General features: G+C 46.0%; 1 protein-coding gene across 2 annotated transcripts; it reads right to left on the bottom strand.

Annotated features, from left to right (window-relative positions):
- Nucleotides 1–5,621: 5,621 nt before the first annotated feature.
- LOC130197692 (myosin-7-like) lies at nucleotides 5,622–20,501 on the bottom strand. Of its 2 annotated transcripts, none has more exons than XM_056420514.1 (39): nucleotides 20,475–20,501; nucleotides 20,221–20,280; nucleotides 19,448–19,655; nucleotides 18,795–18,938; nucleotides 17,340–17,496; nucleotides 17,219–17,246; nucleotides 17,016–17,121; nucleotides 16,252–16,344; nucleotides 16,091–16,154; nucleotides 15,870–15,968; nucleotides 15,646–15,749; nucleotides 14,999–15,137; nucleotides 14,799–14,917; nucleotides 14,553–14,702; nucleotides 14,272–14,442; nucleotides 13,882–14,191; nucleotides 13,723–13,796; nucleotides 13,399–13,604; nucleotides 13,183–13,306; nucleotides 12,960–13,096; nucleotides 12,602–12,857; nucleotides 12,280–12,522; nucleotides 12,021–12,197; nucleotides 11,778–11,923; nucleotides 11,595–11,685; nucleotides 11,119–11,508; nucleotides 10,191–10,317; nucleotides 9,978–10,096; nucleotides 9,700–9,896; nucleotides 9,278–9,461; nucleotides 8,968–9,133; nucleotides 8,758–8,882; nucleotides 8,361–8,669; nucleotides 8,073–8,276; nucleotides 7,679–7,975; nucleotides 7,027–7,131; nucleotides 6,847–6,942; nucleotides 6,616–6,750; nucleotides 5,622–6,491 (listed from the first exon to the last, which is right to left on the bottom strand). In XM_056420514.1, the coding sequence occupies exons 3-39, from the start codon at nucleotides 19,646–19,648 to the stop codon at nucleotides 6,471–6,473; spliced, it is 5,814 nt and encodes a 1,937-aa protein (XP_056276489.1). In that variant the 5' UTR covers nucleotides 19,649–19,655; nucleotides 20,221–20,280; nucleotides 20,475–20,501; the 3' UTR covers nucleotides 5,622–6,470. The 2 variants fall into 2 exon arrangements, with proteins under 2 accessions (XP_056276489.1, XP_056276490.1); XM_056420515.1 differs by having other exon boundaries at nucleotides 19,448–19,650; nucleotides 20,475–20,494.
- Nucleotides 20,502–21,523: the final 1,022 nt, after the last annotated feature.

Raw genomic sequence — 21,523 nt, forward strand, 5'->3', positions numbered from 1 at the left:
GGGTACGTGAAGGCCCTCTAGCGGGTACGTGTACCCCAGTGGGTACGTGAAGGCCCTCTAGTACGCACCGTGGTACGTGTATGTACCCCGTGTGGCACGTGAAGGCCTTCTGTGGCACGGCACCCCAGTGGGCACGAGTTCTCTAGCGGGTAGCGTATACCCCCAGTGGCAATACGGAAGGCCCCAGCGGGTACCTATACCCCTGTGGGCACGTGAAGGCCCCAGCGGCACGATACCCCCGTGGGTACGTGAAGGCCCCTAGCGGTAGTATACCCGGTTGGTACGTGAAGGCCCCTAGCGGCACGTACCCTGTGGCACGTGAAGGCCCCAGCGGCACGCAGTACCACCGTGGGTACGTGAAGGCCCTCTAAGCCGGCACGAGTGGGTACGTGATGTCCTCGGGTACGCGAAGTCCTCTAGCGGTTACGCAGTACCCGTGGGCATTAGAAAGGCCCCTCCAGCCGGCACGATACCATTGTGGGTACGTGAAGGCCCCTCACATGGTACGTACCCGGTGGGTACGTGAAGGCCCTACGTGGTACGGCACCCCTGTGCGAGAAGGCCTCCAGCGGGTATGAGCACCATTGTGGCACGTGAAGGCCCTCTGGCGGGTACGCACCCCTGTGGCAATGCGTGAAGGCCCTCTAGCAGGTACGTATACCCCTGTGGGTACGTGAAACTCCTCTAGCGGGTACGTATACCCCAGTGGGTACGTGGAAGGCCTCTCGCGGCAATGCGGAAGGCCCTCTAGCAGGTATGTGTACCCTCCGTGTGTACGCAGCCTCTAGCGGGTACGTAGTACCCCAGTGGGCACGTGAAGTCCTCTAGTGGCACCCATACCCCGTGGGTACGTGAAGGCCCTCCAGCGGCATGTATACCCCGGTTGGCAATGCGGAAGGCCCTCTAGCGGGTACGATACCCCGTGTGGCACGTGAAGGCCCTCTAGCTGGCACGCAATTTCTGGTGTAATGCGCAGGTCTCTAGCGGCACGTATACCCCTGTATAATGCGAAGGCCCTCTCGCTGGCACGTGATAGTCCTCTACGTACCCCTGTGGCATGCGGAAGGCCCTCTAGCGGGTACGTATACCCCTGTGGGTACGTGAAGGCCCTCTAGCGGGTACGTGTACCCCGGTGGGTACGTGAAGGCCCTCTAGCGGGTACGTGTACCCCTGTGGGTACGTGAAGGCCCCCAGCGTGGCACGTGGCCCCTGTGGGTACGTGAAGGCCCTCTCGCGGGTACGTGAAGGCCCTCTAGCAGGTATGTACCCCGGTGGGTACGTGAAGGCCTTCTAGCGGGTACGTGTACCCCAGTGGGTACGTGAAGGCCCTCTAGCGGGTACGTATACCCCTGTGGGTACGTGAAGGCCCTCTAGCGGGTATGTATACCCCGGTTGGTACGTGAAGGCCCTCTAGCGGGTACCTATACCCCTGTGGGTACGTGAAGGCCCTCTAGCGGCACGCATACCCTGTGGCACGTGAAGGCCCCAGCGGCACGACACCCTGTGTGTACGTGAAGGCCCTCTAGCGGGTACGTGTACCCCAGTGGGTACGTGAAGGCCCTCTAGAATGGCACGTGATACCCTGTGGGCTACGTGAAGCCCCCAGCGGTACGATACACCAGTGGGTACGTGAAGGCCCTCTAGCGGCACGTACCCCACCCCTGGGCACGCGAAGGCCCTCCAGCGGGCACGTGATACCCTGTGGGCACGTGAAGGCCCCAGCGGGTAATGCAGTACCCCTGTGGGTACGTGAAGGCCTCCAGCGGCATACCCTGTGAAGGCCTTCTAGCAGGTACGTGTACCCCAGTGGGTACGTGAAGCCCCTCTAGCGGGTATGTATACCCCGGTTGGTACGTGAAGGCCCTCTAGCGGGTACCTATACCCCTGTGGGTACGTGAAGGCCCTCTAGCGGGTACGTATACCCCTGTGGGTACGTGAAGGCCCTCTAGCGGGTATGTATACCCCGGTTGGTACGTGAAGGCCCTCTAGCGGGTACCCCCAGGGCACGTGAAGGCCCCAGCGGGTACGTGCACCCCTGTGGGCACGCGGAAGGCCCTCTAGCGGGCACGATACCCCTGTGGGCACGTGAAGGCCTCTCCCGGTATGTGAAGTCCCTGAGGGTACGTGTAATGCCCCTCTGGGCACGAAGGCCCTCCAGCGGGTACGTATACCATTGTGGGTACGTGAAGGCCCTCTGGCGGGTACGTGTACCCCGGTGGGTACGTGAAGGCCCTCTAGCGGGTACGTGTACCCCTGTGGGTACGCAGGTCTCTAGCGGCACGATAATTCTCAGTGGTACGTGAAGGCCTCTCGCGGGGTAACGTGAAGGCCCCTACAGGTATGTGTACCTCGTGGGCACGTGAAGGCCTCTAGCGGGTATGCGGTAACCCAGTGGCACGCAGGCCCTCTAGCTGGTACCCACCCCTGTGGGCAATGTGAAGGCCCTCTAGCGGGTATGTATACCCCGGTTGGTACGTGAAGGCCCTCTAGCGGGTACGTGTACCCCTGTGGGTACGTGAAGGCCCTCTAGCGGGTACGTGTACCCCGGCACGTGAAGGCCTCTAGCGGTATGATACCCTGGTACGCGAAGGCCTCTTATGCGTATGTACCCCGGTTGGCAATGCGGGGCTGGCCCCATGGCACGTGTACCCCTGTGGGTACGTGAAGGCCCTCTAGCGGGTACGTGTACCCCGGTTGGTACGTGAAGGCCCTCTAGCGGGTACGTGTACCCCTGTGGGTACGTGAAGTCCCTCTAGCGGGTACGTGTACCCCTGTGGGTACGAGAAGGCCCTCCAGCGGGTACGTATACCATTGTGGGTACGTGAAGGCCCTCTAGCGGGTACGTGTACCCCTGTGGGTACGTGAAGGCCCTCTAGCGGGTACGTATACCCCTGTGGGTACGTGAAGGCCCTCTCGCGGGTACGTGTACCCCGGTGGGTACGTGAAGCCTGTGATGTTGCGTGTGCGTAAAGAACCGAATGGAGAGCTTCTTGATCTGTGACTGCGAAGATGACTTAATCAAAAAATTAGTTATAATTGTTAATAGTTGTTTAAAACATGTAATAACAATAAATAAACAACAAAGAAATAATACAATTGAATATGATTCTCAGATTTTTGTTTTCTGTTTGTTCCAAAAATTTGAGAAAACACTTTGAATCTGTAGACTACCGCCTAATATTGTTGTTACTGACATTTGATGACAGTTGCTCATATACTGTAAGCCTGAATAAGTGTATTTATTATTTTGAACAAAGATGAAATGTTATTTCAAAAGTTTCAAAAAGTGCCCGCATTTTATGTGTTGGTTAAAGGAAACATGATTCAGAGGATTGGTTTATGTCACAACAACAGAATATTGTCGCCACATATAGTCAATTAGATCCAGAAGTAGACGGGGCATCAAGCTACCGGTCCTGGGCCTTTTGGTCCCGGATGACAATAAACACCTACAAGCAACTAGCAACTTCAGAGCAACTTTTTTAAATTTGAAACTCAATTTTGCCAGAAAGCTTTCTTCAAATGTAACCGGTGACTTTGTAATTGTTTTAATGTTTTGTTCTTCCCTCTGCTTTTTACTTTTGAATTTATTGTTACTGATGTAGTCACGGAGCTGATACAGGTTGGACGTTGAGTAGAACTCGATGTTTGAATGAGGTTTTCATGGTTTTTGTTCATTTCTACAATTAAAGGGGCAGCGCTTCCTTTTCCAGGCCATCCTCGCTATCATGACTTGTAGCTATGGTGCCTTCAGGTAACATAGAAACGTTTCTATCATCAGTGTTTGGTTTGTCCATTCTGGGCTACCATAGAAACACCAGCTTCCTGTGTAGATATGACCATTGTGTGTACAATATTTCTTTAATTGGCAATACATAAATCACCTTTGTATTCAGGCAGTCAAAAGAGCAAAAAGTGTTTTCGTAAAAACTAAGTATTTTACTTGTGATTTCCTACGTATTTTATTCTATTTTAATGGTTTGTACTATCTGGATGTTGAGTTTTGAATAAAAGTTTGATTGATTGATTATATGGCAGTGTTAAGACCACGAGCATCCCGCACCACGTTAAAGACGGTCTACTTATAGAGGTGGTGAACTGTTCCATCTTGGGCCGGTCCTCCGAGGCTCAGATGTCCTGTTAATTGTGCCGATAATCTTTAACACATACTGCGAATGTGCTTTCATTAGCAGACAGATACCTGCGTGGTCGCTCAGGGAGTTAAGACATGACACGTAATAAGAGATGGCGTTCACACAATGAGAGTCTGGGGCAGGGTACAAAACCAGCCCATGGCCAATCAAAACCAGCCCAAAACCAGCCCAATGGCCAATAAAACCAGCCCAATATCAGAACTCAAAATATGCCCGTGCCAAACCATATACACTGCTTTTAAAGTTCATGTCCAGTACTGCTGCTAACCATGTTGGTGTCCTAAGCATAACTCCTTCATGATGCTCCCCTGAAATAGGAAAGTGACCCGCGGCGAGCGTTGTCGGGAGTCAGTTTGGTAGGATTTGGGTATAGATAAATTATTTCATTTAAAATATGGATTTTTATTTAAAGATATTCATGTAATTTGCATGCAAAATAGGTCTACCCGAACCAGCGGACAAAAAATTCAACCCGCGGCAACACTTCAAAAGTAGCCCAATTCCGTGGGAAAACCGCGGACCTGGCAACACTGGTCTGGGGCCTCCCTCCTCCTCTGGGGCCTCCCTCCTCCTCCACAAACCATCACGGAGTCGTTATTTAAACCAACCGAGGCAAACGTGTAAGGAAGGCGCTCTAACTTCAGGGTTAAAAAGTATTTATATTGTGTTGGTTGTCTCAGTATATGAATTAGATATTTGATTATTGGTTCTTTGAAATCCTCCCTAGCCATTTGGAGGAGCAGGCGGGCTGAGGTATTAACAGAGCAGCTGCCAGTGATTATGAATGGTATGATGGAGTGTGGGCATTGGGTTGACCTCGAGGCCCGGGCTCTTCTTTAACTCTATTTAAAGATTAAGGGGATTTGCTATATCTCTCTCTTTCATAGCAATCACAAAATATGTAATAACAAGTTTATTGCGATTATTATTATTATTATTAAGATCATGTGACTGTTGCTGCTTATTTCTTGCCTTGAATGTTTACAGAACTCTTTAGCTGTAAAATGTAAAAGGTTGCTGCGGCTGGTGGGCGGGGCTTAGCTTTGGCTAGACTGTTTTCAACATGGGGTCACAAACTTCACACACTTTTTAATTTGAGTTGTAAATAGCCCACGAAAATGTGTTTCTGAAATCATTTAAGGCAATACAGTATCATAATCTTGATTTGTAATAAATCAGCCCTGCCTGCTGTTTACGAGCAGTGTATAACAGCTGAGTTAGAGACTCCTCGGCTCTGATTGGCTGTTTTCCTTTGGGGCGTGGTGTAATCTTGTAAATAACATTAGGGGCACTAAAAGGATACAGATTGTCATCACAGATTACCTGTCACATGTGCTACTGTCAGGATAAAGTGACAGTTTGAGCAAATATGACGAAAAGTTGGTTTTATGGAAATTACCAACTGCAGCTGTAAGTTTCATTAAACCATAAAGTTCCAAAGTTTGTATTGAATGGAAGAAAACGATGTTGTAGAACGACTTGGTGAGATTTTATTAAGCACTGCAGGTTGTGAATAGTTGAGCGGATCTACGTCCTAAAACCAATCTGAGATTTTGAGAATGAAGTTGTAATTTTTAAGAAAAGAATATATATATATATATTATAATATTTCAGAAATAAAGTCAAAACAGAAAAGGTTGCCTTGACATATCTTAAAGTTACTACTGTAGCCTATAGAGTTATGTGGACCGTATTGTCCCGTCTCCTCTGCTCTCCCATACATTTGGATGGCCCTTTTGGATGGTCCCTCTGGAAAGCAGAGGAACGCGGCTGTGTGAGCACTTCATCGGTGTTGAGGAAGTTAATGTTTTTCCGTGCACAATTAGCCACACAAAGGTGATATTTAAACAGATAGTGTCAGTGTTCCTCTTCCAGTGACAGTTACCTAAACCTCGGGTCCCGTGAGGCTCCATCCCTGTGGGACCTCATTCCCACCCTGTCCTCAGCTGAGCCTCCAGCTGCTGCCTCTAAACACATCTGGTTATTGACTCATCCATCATGTATCTGCTTTCCTTTGACTCTCATAATAAGATAGGTGACGCACTGTCTCTAATCTGTTCGCCACACCTCAAGCATCGTGACTTAAAATGACGTCTTCAATCTTGTAAGATTGCAACTTTTTGTTCTCGGATTATTACGACGAAATTCTACTTAATTTACGATTTCATTTCTTTTTCTTTTTTTTTCTTCTCAAAAGCACTACAATTTAATTCACAAAATCTCAGAATTGTCTTCCCTCTCCATGTGGGCCGAGCTCTTGGTCGTAGATCGGCGTCACGCGGCCGTCAAAAGGGATTTCTGCAGACTCCCGAAGCTTCACTCGTCATCGAACCCTTTCTGTACGGAGAAAAGAGAAACAACGTTAAGGTGGAATGCCACAAAGCACCGTGTTCATGTCTTTGTGCTCATGCTCGCAAAGATGCCGAACGCAGCCAGCAGGGGGCAGCGAGCAGCTGCTCACCTTGGAGCCCGCGTCCCGGCTCTTGACCCGCAGCTTGTTGACCTGGGACTCGGCGATGTCCGCTCGCTCGTCGGCCTCGTCCAGCTCGTGCTGCTGCTTGCGGAACTTGCCCAGGTGGACGTTAGCCTGCTCCTCCTGTTTTGGGGGGATGAACGCAAAAAACAAAGATGTCGTGACACACCGACATTGGGGCCATTGAAGCCGGATCAAGACTCTCATCTCCGCACTTACGGCCTCTTCCGCGGATCTCTTGTAGGCTTTCACTTTCAGCTGCAGCTTATCCACCAGATCTTGGAGTCGGGCGACATTCTTGCGGTCCTCCTCGGTCTTTGTGAGAAACACACAGCGTTGTAAAAGTTAAGCGCTTCGACCGCGAGTGCAGATTAATGACGCTAGCTTCCTGCAACAGACCTGGTAGGTCAGCTCCTTGATGCGGCGCTCGTATTTACGGATGCCCTTCACAGCTTCGCTGCTTTTCTTCTGCTCCCCTTCCACCTCATTTTCCAGCTCCCTCACCTGGTCAGGGAAAATATGTAGCTTTAACACATGAAGCATAGACTTCTATACGACCAGAGGAGTCGCCCCCCTGGTGGTCAGTAGAGAGAATGCAGCTTTAACACATGAATAATAGACTTCTATACGACCAGAGGAGTCGCCCCCCTGGTGGTCAGTAGAGAGAATGCAGCTTTAACACATGAAGCATAGACTTCTATACGACCAGAGGAGTCGCCCCCCTGGTGGTCAGTAGAGAGAATGCAGCTTTAACACATGAAGAATAGACTTCTATACAACCAGACGAGTCACACCCTGATGGTCAGCCGAGATAATGCCACTTTAACACGTAAACTTCTATACAACCATATGAGTTGCCTCCTGGTGGACACTAGAGAAATGCAGCTTCAACACATAGACTTCTATACAACCAGAAGAGTTGCCCCCTGGTGGTCAGTAGAGAGAATCCAGGTTTCAGGCCCTTACGCATTGGCTTCACTTGTCAGAGCTGGAGGTTACACCTGTATTGGTCAACAATTGTACTTGTGTAATATTTGTAAATGTGACTCACCCTGGCCTCGAGCTTCTGCACCTGCTTCTTGCCTCCCTTCAAGGCGATCTGTTCGGCTTCGTCCAGACGGTGCTGCAGGTCTTTGATGGTTTGCTCCATGTTCTTCTTCATGCGCTCCAGGTGAGCGCTGGTGTCCTGCTCCTTCTTCAGCTCCTCTGCCATCATGGCGGCGTCGGTGATGGCCTTCTTGGCCCTCTCTTCGGCATTTCTGCACTCCTGCACCGCCTCCTCCACTTCGCTTTGAAGCTGGCATGTATCTGCCTCCAGCTTCTTCTTGTGATTTATCAGGCTGGTGTTCTTTCATTATACAAGAAAGGACATTTGGTTATGGAATGTATGACAGGGAAAAATTTGGAGAAAACGAAACAAATTCAAAGTCTAGCATCCGCCTTACCTGAGAGTGCAGTAGCTGCACCCTTTCACTAACGTCCAGCAGCTCTTGCTCAGCAAGTTTGCGACCTCTCTCCGTTTGCTCCAGAGCAGACCTGAGCTCCTCCAGCTCAGCCACAAGCAGGTTGTTGCGCCTCTCCACCATGGCGTTGTTCTCTTTGAGATCATCGATGCATCGAAGAGAGTCGTCCAGCTGGAGCTGAGCATCCTGGAAGAAGTTCAGAGCCTCCGGTTACAAAGACGGCATGGTTATGACGCTTGTGAAACTAAAATGTGTGTCCCTTATGCTTACCTTCAGATGTGCGTGGACAGCCTTGAGCTGCTTCTGGGCCTCCGCTGCCTGTCTGTTGGATTGACTCAGCTGGATCTCCATCTCATTGAGGTCTCCCTCCATCTTCTTCTTCAGACGGAGAGCCTCGTTCCTGCTGCGAGTCTCGGCTTCGAGAGAGCTCTGCAGGGTGTCGATCGTCCTCTGCAGGTTCCTCTTGGTCTGCTCCATCTCCTCGTCTCTCTCGGCGAGCTTCCGTTCCATGTCGGCTTTGATCTGGTTGAACTCCAACTGGGCTCTGAGGATCTTGCCCTCCTCGTGCTCCAGAGAACCCTGAGACAGGCATCAGGGGTTTGTTAAACTTAAATACTTCCAACTATTCTCCAACTGTCCGCTTCTCGTTTAGATACGTCGGTCTCACCTCGGCCTCCTCGAGGGCGGACTGAATCTCGCTCTTTTCCTGCTCCAGCTGCTTACGCAGTTTCTCCAACTCGTGGACGGTTTTCCCTCCCTCGCCGAGTTGCTCGGTGAGGTCAGAAATCTCCTCTGTGTGTGAAAGTAGTTGCATTAAATTTGGCACCTGCGGTTAACTTGGATTACCTGTTGAGAAGTGATAGATGTTATATATTACCCTGCAGATTCTTGTTCTCCCTCTTCATGGTCTCCAGATGTTCAAGAGTTTCTTCATAGGAGTTCTTGAGCTTGAAGAGCTCGGTGCTCAGAGACCGGGCTTCCTTCTGAGAGCTCTCCAGTTCACACTGACACTCTTCATACTTCTGTTTCCACTCAGACAGGACCTAGACATGGAAATAGACGTTTTACAATTTCAAGATGTATTCACCACATCAGGCATTCTACAGGTTGGCAAATGTCCTATTTCAGGAGACTCTATTTGCACTGGAGCAACACTTTAAAAAACCAGGCACGTGATGATTAGAAACCTTGTCAAAGTTCCTTTGCTTCTTGTCCAGAGCAGCAGCAGCAGCATTAGACCTCTCCACGTCCACCATGAGATCTTCGATCTCATTCTGCAGCCTGTGTTTGGTCTTCTCCAGAGACGAACACTTAGCGTTCACCGCTTCGACGGCCTCCTCGGCGTCCTGCAGCCGCTGGGCCAGCTTCTTCCTTTAGAAATCCACCATTCAAACCGTTCAGACATTCTGCCGTTGTGCTCTCACGATTACATGTGAATGAAATCCACCAACGGGACCGGCTGCTCGGTCGTCCAACAGACAAACTTTTTGTTCGTCTTACATTTTAGTAGGAACACAACACAAACAAAAAGCTGATCTGTTAGACGAAGTAAAAACGTCTCTGTGGGAATCACATTTCAAATCATGAACCGTTTTTCACGTGGACTCACTTGGCCTCCTCCAGTTCCTCGGTTCTCTGGATGGCATCAGTTTCGTACTTGGTCCTCCACTGAGCCACCTCCGAGTTGGCCTTGGACATGCCGCGCTGCAGCTCGGCCTTGGCCTCCTGCTCCTCCTCGTACTGCTCCCTCAGCAGGTCGCAGTCGTGGCGAGAGGACTGCACCGCGTGGGCTAAAGCATTCTTGGCCTGGATTAATATCGATAATATGAGTATTTCTCTTGGACATTTATGTAAAAGATAGATGCATATATTTCAGTCATTTCATACCTTTATTTCCTCCTCTAGTTGTCTTTTTAAATCTTCAAGTTGTTGATTGTAGGAACACTTTCCTCTGGTAAGCTGAGAAACAAGAGATTCTTTCTCCTCCAGCTGCCTTGAAAGCTCATCTAGAAAAGCCAAATTTAGGTGTTAGGTTGTGTTGCGTTCCACAATAAACAAGTGTATCATTTATTATGTACAAGTGAAAACAGTAACACTGACCATTCTCAGATTGAAGCTTGGCTTTATTGGTGGTGAAGTCATTCAGGGATCTCTGACTCTCATCAGACCGGTTCCTGTATTCATTCATTTGATCCTCCAAAGTTCTGCTGGCCTTCTCCAAGTTAGTCTACAAAATAATGTAATCATAGTTCACAGGTATATTACTGGTCAACATTAACTATACACTACTCAATGTTGAATGTTACATTAAATGTGTCTGGTCCAACCAGAGGTCATTTGGGCATTTCAACATTTCTCGCACAATTTTTGCTGCTGGCCTAGCCTGATAAGAACAATACATTTAAGTTGATATTGCGGGAGGCAGACACAGTCACCTCATTTAAAAGTAGACTTAAGATAGTCTTATAGTTAGGGCTGAATCAGGTTCACCTGGTCCAGCCCCTAGATATGCTGCTCTACGTTTTAGGATACACTGAACACCTCTCTCCTCTTCTTTCTCTACTTATGGATGAATTTACATATCTCCATCGCAAATTACTAACTCTGCTTCCTCCCCGGAGTCCTAGTGACCTCACGTCTCATAGGCTCCATTGGCCCTGGCATTCTCGTCACATGACATCTATTCTTCTTTTCATCCTGCAGAGGGATCCTCCTCTGTTGCTCTCCTGAAGGGTTCTTCCCTTTTTTTCCCCCCTGAAAGTTTTTTTTCTATTTCTTATGAGTTTTTCCTGATCCGATGTGAGGTCAAAGGTCAGGGATGTCATATGTGGACAAATTGTAAAGCCCTCTGAGGCAAATTCATAATGTGTGATATTGGGCTATACAAAATAATCTGAATTGAATTGAATGTTCCCAGTTGCTGCATCACCTATTTTAAACAGTCACAAGCATTACGTTTGCTACTAGGTCGTCAGTTATTCCCACCAGTGTGGACATTTATCTTCAGAGTATCCTCATGAGCGCATACCTTAGACTTTACTATTTGTTCCATATTGGAGACCACGTCATCCAGCTCCATTTTAAGCTCACTCTTCTCCTTCTCCAGTTTCTGCTTGACCCTCTGCAGGTTGTCGATCTGCTCCCCGAGGTCGGCCACACTGTCGGCTTGTTTCTTCCGGAGCGTGGCGGCGGTGGCTTCGTGCTGCAGAGTGGCCTCTTCCAGGTCCCTGCGGAGTTTCTGGAACTCGGCCTCCCTCTTCTTGTTCATCTCGATCTGGACGGACGTCGCTCCGCCGGCCTCCTCCAGCCTCTCGCTGATCTCCTCCAGCTCTCTGGACAGGTCTGCCCTCTGCTTCTCCACCTTGGCTCGGGCAGCTCGCTCTGCCTCCAGCTCTTCCTCCAGCTCCTCTACACGAGCCTATTGTCCAAACATGTGTCCAGATTTAGCAACACTTTGGGGGAATGTTAACATTAACTTTAAGACTTATTAATGCACATGTATACCTGCAGCTCTTTCAGCTTCTTCTGGAGTTGAATGATTATGGCCTGGTCGTCTTCAATTTTGCTGTTCAACTGGCTGACCTCAAAGTCTTTCCTGCAGCATCATATTGAATCAGTGTTAGCTGATTGAAACCATATGCACAGTATTAAATGAAGTTAGTGAACAATGTCATGATGAATTTGTACTTTTTCAGGCGCTCCTCCAGTTGCTGCTTGTCGTTTTCTAAATCCATCGCAATCTCCTGGGTCAACTTTAAGTCGCCCTCCAGCTTTCTCTTGGCTCGCTCAAGGTCCATTCGAACCTTCTTCTCTTGCTCAAGAGATCCTTCAAGCTGAATGAAAATACATGCAATTACAACATGAGTGAATTGTTTAATCATTAAGACTCACAAGATCATCAAAGTAGTTGCATGTTATATGGATTCTTACATCATCCACTTGCTGCTCCAGCTTGGTCTTGGCCTTCGTCAGACTGTTGACTTTGTCTTCTTCACTCTGCAGATCATCCAGCGTTTGCTGGTGAGCTTCCTGTAAAGCTTTCTTTTCCCTCGTCAACTTGGCAATGATTTCATCCTGAGTAGCCATCTCTTCGACCAGGTTCTTCACCTATGAACCAACCAAAAGACGAGTTACTGAATGCCGTATTAAGTTGCTGATATGAAACAAATGGTTGAATTAGATGTCCTACCTTGTTCTCGGTGGCATGCTTCTCTTTCTCCACTTTAGCCAGAGTTAACTCCAAGTCATCGATGTCCTTCTTCAGCTCAGAGCACTCGTCCTCCAGCTTCCTCTTCTTAGCAGTCAGCTCAGCATTCATCTCCTCCTCATCCTCCAGTCTCTCAGACAGCTCTTTGGCTTTTGCCTCCATCTGAATCTTGTTCTTGATCAGCCCCTCGCATCTTTCCTCAGCATCACAGAGGTTATCTTGCTCCTGCCAAACATTTGAACTCACTAGCACACACCTTCTTGACAGGGTACAAAGGAAGGTGGTAGTAGTGTGGGATTCTCACCGCTTGGACATGGAGCTGCAGGTCGTTCTTCTCTTGAAGAAGAGAGACCATTTTCTCCTCTAGTTCCTTTCTACGAGCTTCAGATTTTGCGTAAGCCTCTTTCAGCTTCAGGAATTCTTCCTTAATGTTGGCCATCTCTTTTTCTGATTCAGCTGATCTCAACAGAGGTTTGATCTTGAAGAAGAGCTTCATCCAGGACCAGTTCTTGACCCCCATGAATGAACGGACATTCCATTGGATCACTAGTAATGCTTCTCTAAAATATAGAATTAAAGTACAATAGAATGCTTTAGTTAAGTGTACAAATCACAAAACATCATCTGTGAATTGTTAGACATCAGCAGGACACACAAGATACCTGCGTTCCACCATCTTCAGATACTCAATACGAGACAACAAACCACGAGATCTGGCTTGAATACCAGAGATGATTTTGGAGAGACGCTCGTCTCTCAGCTCCTCAAGCAGACCCAGCAAACCAGCCTTGAAGAACACCTAACAACATCAAATGGGTATTTTACTACTACTATATCTCCCACTATATCTCCCATGGACAATATCAGAACGACTTCAGGACATACCTTTGTGTGTCCAAACTTGTACTGAGTGTGATCAATATCCAGAGACCCAAGAAGTTTCTCAGCTCCCTTCCTGCTGTCCATGAACTGTCCATCGGGGATGGCAGCAGGATTCAGGATGCGATATCTGGGAAGGAAAGAAAGAAAGAAAGAAGGAATGAGGATATTTCTCAACATCTGTTTGGAATTATACAGTATCTGCCTTAAATTAAATAATACCTCTGTTTGAAATCCCCATAGAGGATCCTGTTGGGGAAGCCCTTCCTGCAGATCCTGATGCCTTCCAGCACACCGTTGCAGCGCAGCTGGTGCATCACCAGAGGGTTCTCCATGGCCCCGGGAGTCTTGGTCTCATTGGGGATGATGCAGCGCACAAAGTGAGGGTGAGTAGACCTCAAGTTGGTCATCAGCTTGTTGAGGTTCTCCTGATGATATAAATATGATGAAGCATATGTTATCAAATACTGGCTGTTAAAGTATTCAGTATCATATAAATATATTGTATCCAGGGGTTAAAGAAATTCACAAAGAAATTCGAAATACCCTATGAAGAGCAGACACAGTCTGAAACGATGATCCCTTCTTCTTCCTTGTCTCTTTTTTGCCTTCTGCGCCGTCTGTTCAGAAAGATACGCTGAAAATGTAAGTAAGAGTGGCAAGACAAATGAAATGTCCAAAAAAGAAAACCAAGGACCACGGTACCTGAATCAGACACAGCATAATTTACAAAGAGAAGAGATAACACTTTGAGATTAGACTTCTGGTAGAGTCCTACAACGGTCTCGTTCAGGGGATCCTTGTTCTTCACCAGCCAGTTGTTAATGTTATAGTCAACAGTTCCAGCGTAGTGCATCAGGGCAAAATGGGCCTCTGGTTTTCCTTTGGCAACTCTGGGCTTCTGGAAGTTGGCAGATTTCCCCAGATGGTTGTCATAGAGCTTTGCTTTGAAGGTGGCATCAGAGGCTTTGGGGAACATGCACTCCTCTTCAAGGATGGACATGATACCCATGGGCTGAAGGGAAAAACACACGAGTGGTTTGAAGACAATCAATCTCCATGTCTGTCTGAACATGCGATAGCCCGGTCTCTCACCTTTTCAATCAGGTCAATACAGGCCTGCAAGTCCATACCGAAATCTATGAAAGTCCATTCAATGCCCTCTTTCTTGTACTCTTCCTGCTCCAGCACAAACATGTGGTGGTTGAAAAACTGTTGCAGCTTCTCATTGGTGAAGTTGATGCACAGCTGCTCAAAGGTGTTGTACTGCAATGACATCGATAGCAAGCAGACATTAACTCAGGCAACATATTGCTTATGTTTGTTCGCTGTTGAAAGAGTGGGCTGGTTTATTGTGTTCTAATGAGTTAACTTACATCAAAGATTTCAAATCCGGCAATATCCAGAACACCAATGAAGTACTGACGAGGCTGCTTGGTCTCCAGTCTTTGGTTGATTCTTATCACCATCCACATGAACATCTTCTCATAGATAGACTTGGCTAGAGCTCCAATGGAATAGTTCACCTAGGGCATAGAAATCCATATAGAAAACATGTCCCTGCATTGGATCTAGATCCTTGTGTATAAAAACGATTGAAGTTGACTTGTTTTGCCTCTTACTTGAGCAACAGTTTGTCCCTTGGTGACCCACTCGTTTCCTACTTTGACTCTCGGGTGACAGAGACCTTTGATGATGTCGGCGGAGTTCAGGCCCATCAGATATGCGACTTTGTCGACGGCTGAAAAGGGAAAGCGAATGTTTTTCAAACTGGCTCTCTTGGTTTGTTCTGAGCCAGCCGGACAAACGGAGCTCGTCTCACCTTCGGTGCCGTCGGCCTCCGCCTGCTCCTCCCGCTGCTTGGTCTTGAACTTCATGTTGCCGTGATGCATGATGGCACCGGTCAGCTTGTAAATGGAGTTCTTTTCCTCTTGAGTAAAGCCCAAAACGTCAAAGGCATCCTGTGGAGGAGCACATTACTTCTCAACATTTGTGCAAATAATATAGGTTTGACCAAAATTTAAAAATATAAAACAATGAAAGCTTTAACCTGGTTAGATATTTGCTGGAATGCAAGTGCACATTGCTAACATCGTATTTTTCAACATACTGTAAATCAACCGCACTGTATTTCGACTATAACGCATTTCTACCATACCGTATTTTGACCACACCTCCTATTTCAGGATTGTTGTGAGAAAAGATGAAATAGTTGCTACCGTGATACATTTCTAGAGATGGAAAATCCTTTCTCTCAGTATTATAAACCTGTTTCTTTTGGCATTCAAACATTTTATTCTGTTACTCATCCTGGACTTTGTGGATTGTATGTTATTGTCATTGTGGTCACTAAACTATCACAGCCCCCCTCTGTTTGTTTCGTTTTTCAACTCATGTATGTAACTCATTGTGTTATCATGATTACAGTTTTTTTTATATTTGTAAAAATAAAATAAAAAAGAGTCTAACATCTGTTGCTATCAGTTCATCGGAATCATCAATGGAGGTGACTTGAGTTTCCCCCTGAGAGATGAAGGCGTAGTCATAGGGATTATTTGTGATCAACAGCATCTCTGGAAAAGAGAGAGAGGGGGGGATAGAAAGTAAATTACAACCATGGCTTATCCTTTTTCTTCCACTTTTGTTTTCCACTTTTTCTTTTCGTGGTGGCCAACCACCGCTGAGCCACTCACCCAGGAGTTCTGGCTTCTTGTTGGACAGAATCTGGTAGAAGATGTGGTAATCTCTCTCAGCCTTGAGCTGGAAGGTCACACGGGACTTCTCCAGAAGATCTGTGATAGATACAAGAGAGAAAGATTATCATGTGTGTAAAATCCACTATATTACTGCTGTATGCCATACAACATGAATGAGATAACATGCTCAGGATTAGTGACTTTAGTGTTGCCCTTACATGTTTCAATATCAGCCGAGGCTAACTTTCCCCTGGCGTCAAAATGAATCCGGATGAATTTACCCTGAAAAAATACAGATTTTGAAAAGAACATTTTTATATTTGCTTTTTCCAGTTATTGTTCTCAATGTTGTCACAAAAAAAGGTTATTAGAGACTCACAAATCTGGAAGAGTTGTCATTCCTGATGGTTTTGGCATTACCAAAGGCCTCCAGAGCAGGGTTGGCCTGAATGATTTGATCCTCCAGGGAACCCTGTAAAAGGGGAACATGGTGTCTATCAATCAAACCGTGAAGAAAGGAATCTCTTTCCGTCTGTCCGTCTTCATCCTTCCCATATCTGGAACTGTTCACCCAATCAGCTTTACACTCGACTGTTGGATTGCTCAAGACCCAAGAGAGTACAGTGTTGAACGTGGTGTAATTTGGCCAGAAGATTTTACTATAGCATCATATATCTATGAAGAAAGGTCTGCCTGTCTGTCTGTCTGTGTTTGTATGTATGGCTGTCCTTCACATATCTAGAGAAGCGTTTATCCAATCAGAGAATCGGTGAAAGCTGCCATAGCTCAGTTCACAACAAACCTCCGAACGGGCACCTACCGCGTCATTCATGTTTCATGCTACACACAAAGACTTCAGCGGCCTCCGGCGGCACTTTATGGAGGTTTGAAGAACTTTCTTAACCTTTAACTTATGTAGCACATATGCTGTTGATCCTGAAGATAGTTTAAGTCATTGTTTGATGTGTGGCCAATACATTCTTGTTACTTTACTTGTCATTGTTACTTTACACCGGGCAATTACGGCAAATATATTCAATTCCAGTGAAGCAGCGTAGTCGCGTCATCTTTAGTGTTAGTCAGTTTTCAGACCAACCAGAACCCCCAAGGCTACTCCCACCTGTGACAGAGCGTATTATTTACCTTGTCCTTTGCATTGGGGTCTTTCTTCATGCCTCCAGCTGCAATACTTGCAAAATACTGGATGACTCGCTTTGTGTTGACAGTCTTTCCTGCACCAGATTCTCCACTGTAAACATTAAGTCATTAACATTAAAACCTACGTAATGTATAATATGGTATTTACTTCCAATGATAGTGTCATTCATGCGTTTCAAGTTACATACGTGATCAAGATTGACTGGTTTTCGCGGTCTACAAAAATAAAGCACAGAGTACAACATTGTCAGAATAAAGATTCAGCATCATTGCATGTAACAGAAGTTAACAGTATTTGTCTTTTTTTACCTGCCAGCATGTACTGGTAGCCATTGTCAGAGATGGAGAAGATGTGAGGAGGAGCTTCCGCCCTCTTCTTCCCTCGATAGGCGACGACCACGTCCTGGTTGTAGACCGGCAGCCCCTTGTAGGGGTTGATGGTCACACAGAAGAGCCCCGAGTAGGTCTGTGGAGAAGGAGACCACTGGTTTAAAGCTGCAATATATATATCGGATCGGGAGCATTTCTGTTGCCTCGCAACATGGCTGAGCCAGCGGCTAGGAGCTAATGGTGCTAACAACGCTAACAGTGCAGACAACGGCAACCTGAAGGGGGGGGGGGGGGTGGACTGTGACTCAAGTGACTTGGAAACCCAACTCTCTTTCAAGAGTGCCTCAAAGAGACAAAAGTCTTCTTTCTCTGCTGAGCTACACATTACTCAACTATATCTGTACACAGAACATAGTTGCTGGATTATATATGAATGTTCTGTCACGCCTGACGTCACGGGTAGCGAGGTGTAGGAGCTCATGCGCAGAGAAACAGGCAGAACTGAACGTGAACAACACAAGGCACTCTTTAATGAGGCAAACGTTTACAAAAAAACAACAAGGTCCAAAAAGGGGCAGGCACAGAATCAAGGTTCAGGGCAGGCAGGCAGGGTCGAAACAGGCAGGATCAGAAATACTCAAGAAAGACAGAAAAAAGACAACAATCCATCAACAGACTAGGGAAAGAGTGGCACAATATATAGGTGGGGAAACAGGTGTACGACATGGAAACAGGTGTACGACATGAGACGGTAACGAGACGAGTGGCTGAGGGCAGGTGCAGGGAATGACACAATCAAGGAGACAGGAGAGGCTGAGGGCAGGTGAAGGGAATGAAACAATCAAGGAAACAGGAGAGGCTGAGGGCAGGTGAAGGGAATGAAACAATCAAGGAGACAGGAGAGGCTGAGGGCAGGTGAATGGAATGAAACAATCAAGGAGACAGGAGAGGCTGAGGGCAGGTGAATGGAATGAAACAATCAAGGATACAGGAGAGGCTGAGGGCAGGTGAAGGGAATGAAACAATCAAGGAGACAGGAGAGGCTGAGGGCAGGTGAAGGGAATGAAACAATCAAGGAGACAGGAGAGGCTGAGGGCAGGTGAAGGGAATGAAACAATCAAGGAAACAGAGGAGACACAGAGAAGACAGCGAGTATCGAGTAGACACAGAGTAGACAGAGGATACACAGAACAAAGCCGTACATGTTCTAAATATTTTGTATTGCACTTTTAAAATAAGCAATTATAATCAGCAATTAAAATATTTAGATGATTTCAGATTGTGGACATACTATTCTCACATCCACGTTTTTTACCAACTTAAAGAGAGACCTAATGCCAATGCAACAGCATTTATTTGACATACGGAGACATTTTCAATCCATATATAGTGAGCAGACATAAAAGCGTGTTTCCTGGATTGAGGGTTACTCACGTAGATCATCCACGCCGCGTAACGCTCTTTGAGGTTGAACAGCACGGCGGGCTCGTGGAGGAAGGTCAACATGGCCATGTCCTCGATCTTGTCAAACTTTGGAGGATTCTGTTGCATAATGTCGGTGTCTTTGACCACCACAGTCTGAAGAACATGAAGGACAACAAACATTTCACACAAAGGAAGTTATCTTTCAGAGCAAGTGAGCCAAACATTGACTTTCTACCTTTTATTGTCAACACAAAGCCACACATTGTTAACACCTTGTTTCATCACACACACACTACTGGAGACACAAGTAATTGCCTTTTCATTGAGAGTTAATTACTTTTAATATAATTTAAAACTAATAATTCTCCATTTCTGTCCACAGCCTGCCCTTTACTTAGTATAACGTGCCGACACATATTCTCATACATGTTGACATGTTACGGTGAGGCTTTAGGGTGATAGTAATAAAGCTATTATAATGTGTTATTAATGACATCATAACAATAGTTCATAATATCATCGTATGTGTAGAGATGGTAAAGCCCTCTGAGGCACATTCGTAATTTGTGATATTGAACTTTACAAAATAAACTGAATTGAAATTGAATTGAATAATATTATTATTAATAATATCAATCCAAATAAATAAAGTAACCACTGACCTTCCCGCGCTGCGTCTCCACGGTGACCTTGTCTCCGTCGCGGCTAGAGATGGTCGCCTTCACGAACTCTTCCACGGGATCCGGGATGAAGCATTCCCTCTTGATGTCGAAGGCCCGCGTGGAGGCCTCCATGCGCTCCTTGTCCGACTTCCTCAGGAACGAGGCCGCCGGCCCGAACGCAGCCATCTGTGCGTCCCCCATGTCTGCACTGAGGCACACGGGAAAAGGTCCAGCGCGGTCTGAATACCTCACTCGCATCTTCTACTATACTTGTTAAGCCATTGGTTTAAAGGAAAAGCTTTTTTTGTCTTTTGGACTTTTTGTCTTTTCTACTTTTTGTATTTTGGACTTTTGGACTTTTTGTCTTTTTGAGTTTTTGAGTTTTTGTCTTTTTTACTTATGGACTTTTTGGCGTTTTTACTTTTGGACTTTTTATCTTTTGGACTCTTTTACTTTTGGACTTTTTATCTTTTGGACTTTTTTTTAATGTTTGTTCTGTTTGTTACATCTAATAATTATAATTAAGAGCAAAGAAAGAAAAATATGGGAAATATCCACGAATCTTTTTGCCTTTTTGAGTTTTTATCTTTTTTACTTTTGGACCTTTTGTCTTTTTTACTTTTGGACCTTTTGTATTTTTACTTTTGGACCTTTTGTCTTTTGTCTTTTGGACTTTTTGTCCTTTGGACTAGAAGCACATATAGTGATATTATACCAGTGTCGACCTCTGCCATATGAAATGCTATGAAAGCATGAAGAAAAGGATGAATTACCTATGCACTCCGCTCAGAGGACAGGTGAGACTTCAGAGTACGCCAGTCACCTGAAATGGGCTGAGAAACACAGACAGTGAAGTATTCCGGTATTTGTTCAAATTCAAAATCAGTAATTCAACCTCGTTAGTGAAAAGGGTCTAAAAGGTGCATCTGACGAAGACATTTTGTCGCATCTAGAATTCTTGTGTTAAATAAACCTCAAAAGCACCTCCATCATTGTGTTAAAGCAGATTGTGTTTAAATCCATTTACCTTCACACAACAGAAGGAATACAGCCAGCGGAGCAGACAGGAGGAGGAGGAGAAGAGGAAGCAGCTGGACTGGAGGGCAGGCGGGGATCAAATATATAATCCCCGATAACCCTGCCCTACAAGGCCAAGGGCACCACCCTGACCTACTGACAAACACACACACACACACACACACACACACACACACACACACACACACACACACAGGTACACTACTTCCACACATAACCCTTGACACACACTCATTGAGCTAATCTGCATCACTTTCATCAGCAGTGACAGGGCCCTCCACTCCCCTGGTGTCTGGCTCACGTCCACATGACATGGTGCATTGTGGGAGCAGAGCCAGGAACGTTCTCCTGCATACCTCGACTGTCACTCAGCCAAACTTAGCCTCTCTATCTCTGATTCTATCGCTGGTTTTTTCTTCTGGCAACACTCTGAGTGCTAGATTCTTTTTTCAAGTGTTTTTTTTTTCCATCTGTGGACAGAAAGCAGATTCTATTTATAGCCTGTGTGTGTGTGTGTGTGTGTGTTGGGGGGGGGGGGTGCAAGCCAGGGCAATATTTAATGGCTTTTTTTTTTTTTTTACATGTTTATCCATTATTCATTTTTAGGGTGGAAATCATTAAAGATGCTTACCATCTATGCTTACTATATATATATATATATATATATATATATATATATATATATTGAAATAAGTCAAATAAATACTGTTGCATTGGGATTAGTTCTCTCTTTAAGTTGGTAACAAATAGTGTAGATGTGAGAATAGTGTGTCCACAATTTGAAATCATCAAAATATTTGAATAGCTTCTGTTGATAGTGCAATACAAGAATACTGGATGTGTGTCTGAATTTAAGCCTAGAAATCGATATATATATATATATATATGTATATACAGGACTGTCTCAGAAAATTAGAATATTGTGATGAAGTTCTTTATTTTCTGTAATGCAATTCAAAAAACAAAAATGTCATGCATTCTGGATTCATTACAAATCAACTGAAATATTGCAAGCCTTTTATTCTGATTTATTGCTGA

Source organism: Pseudoliparis swirei, chromosome 8, assembly GCF_029220125.1.
Source record: "Pseudoliparis swirei isolate HS2019 ecotype Mariana Trench chromosome 8, NWPU_hadal_v1, whole genome shotgun sequence".
Classification (NCBI taxonomy): Eukaryota; Metazoa; Chordata; class Actinopteri; order Perciformes; family Liparidae; genus Pseudoliparis; species Pseudoliparis swirei.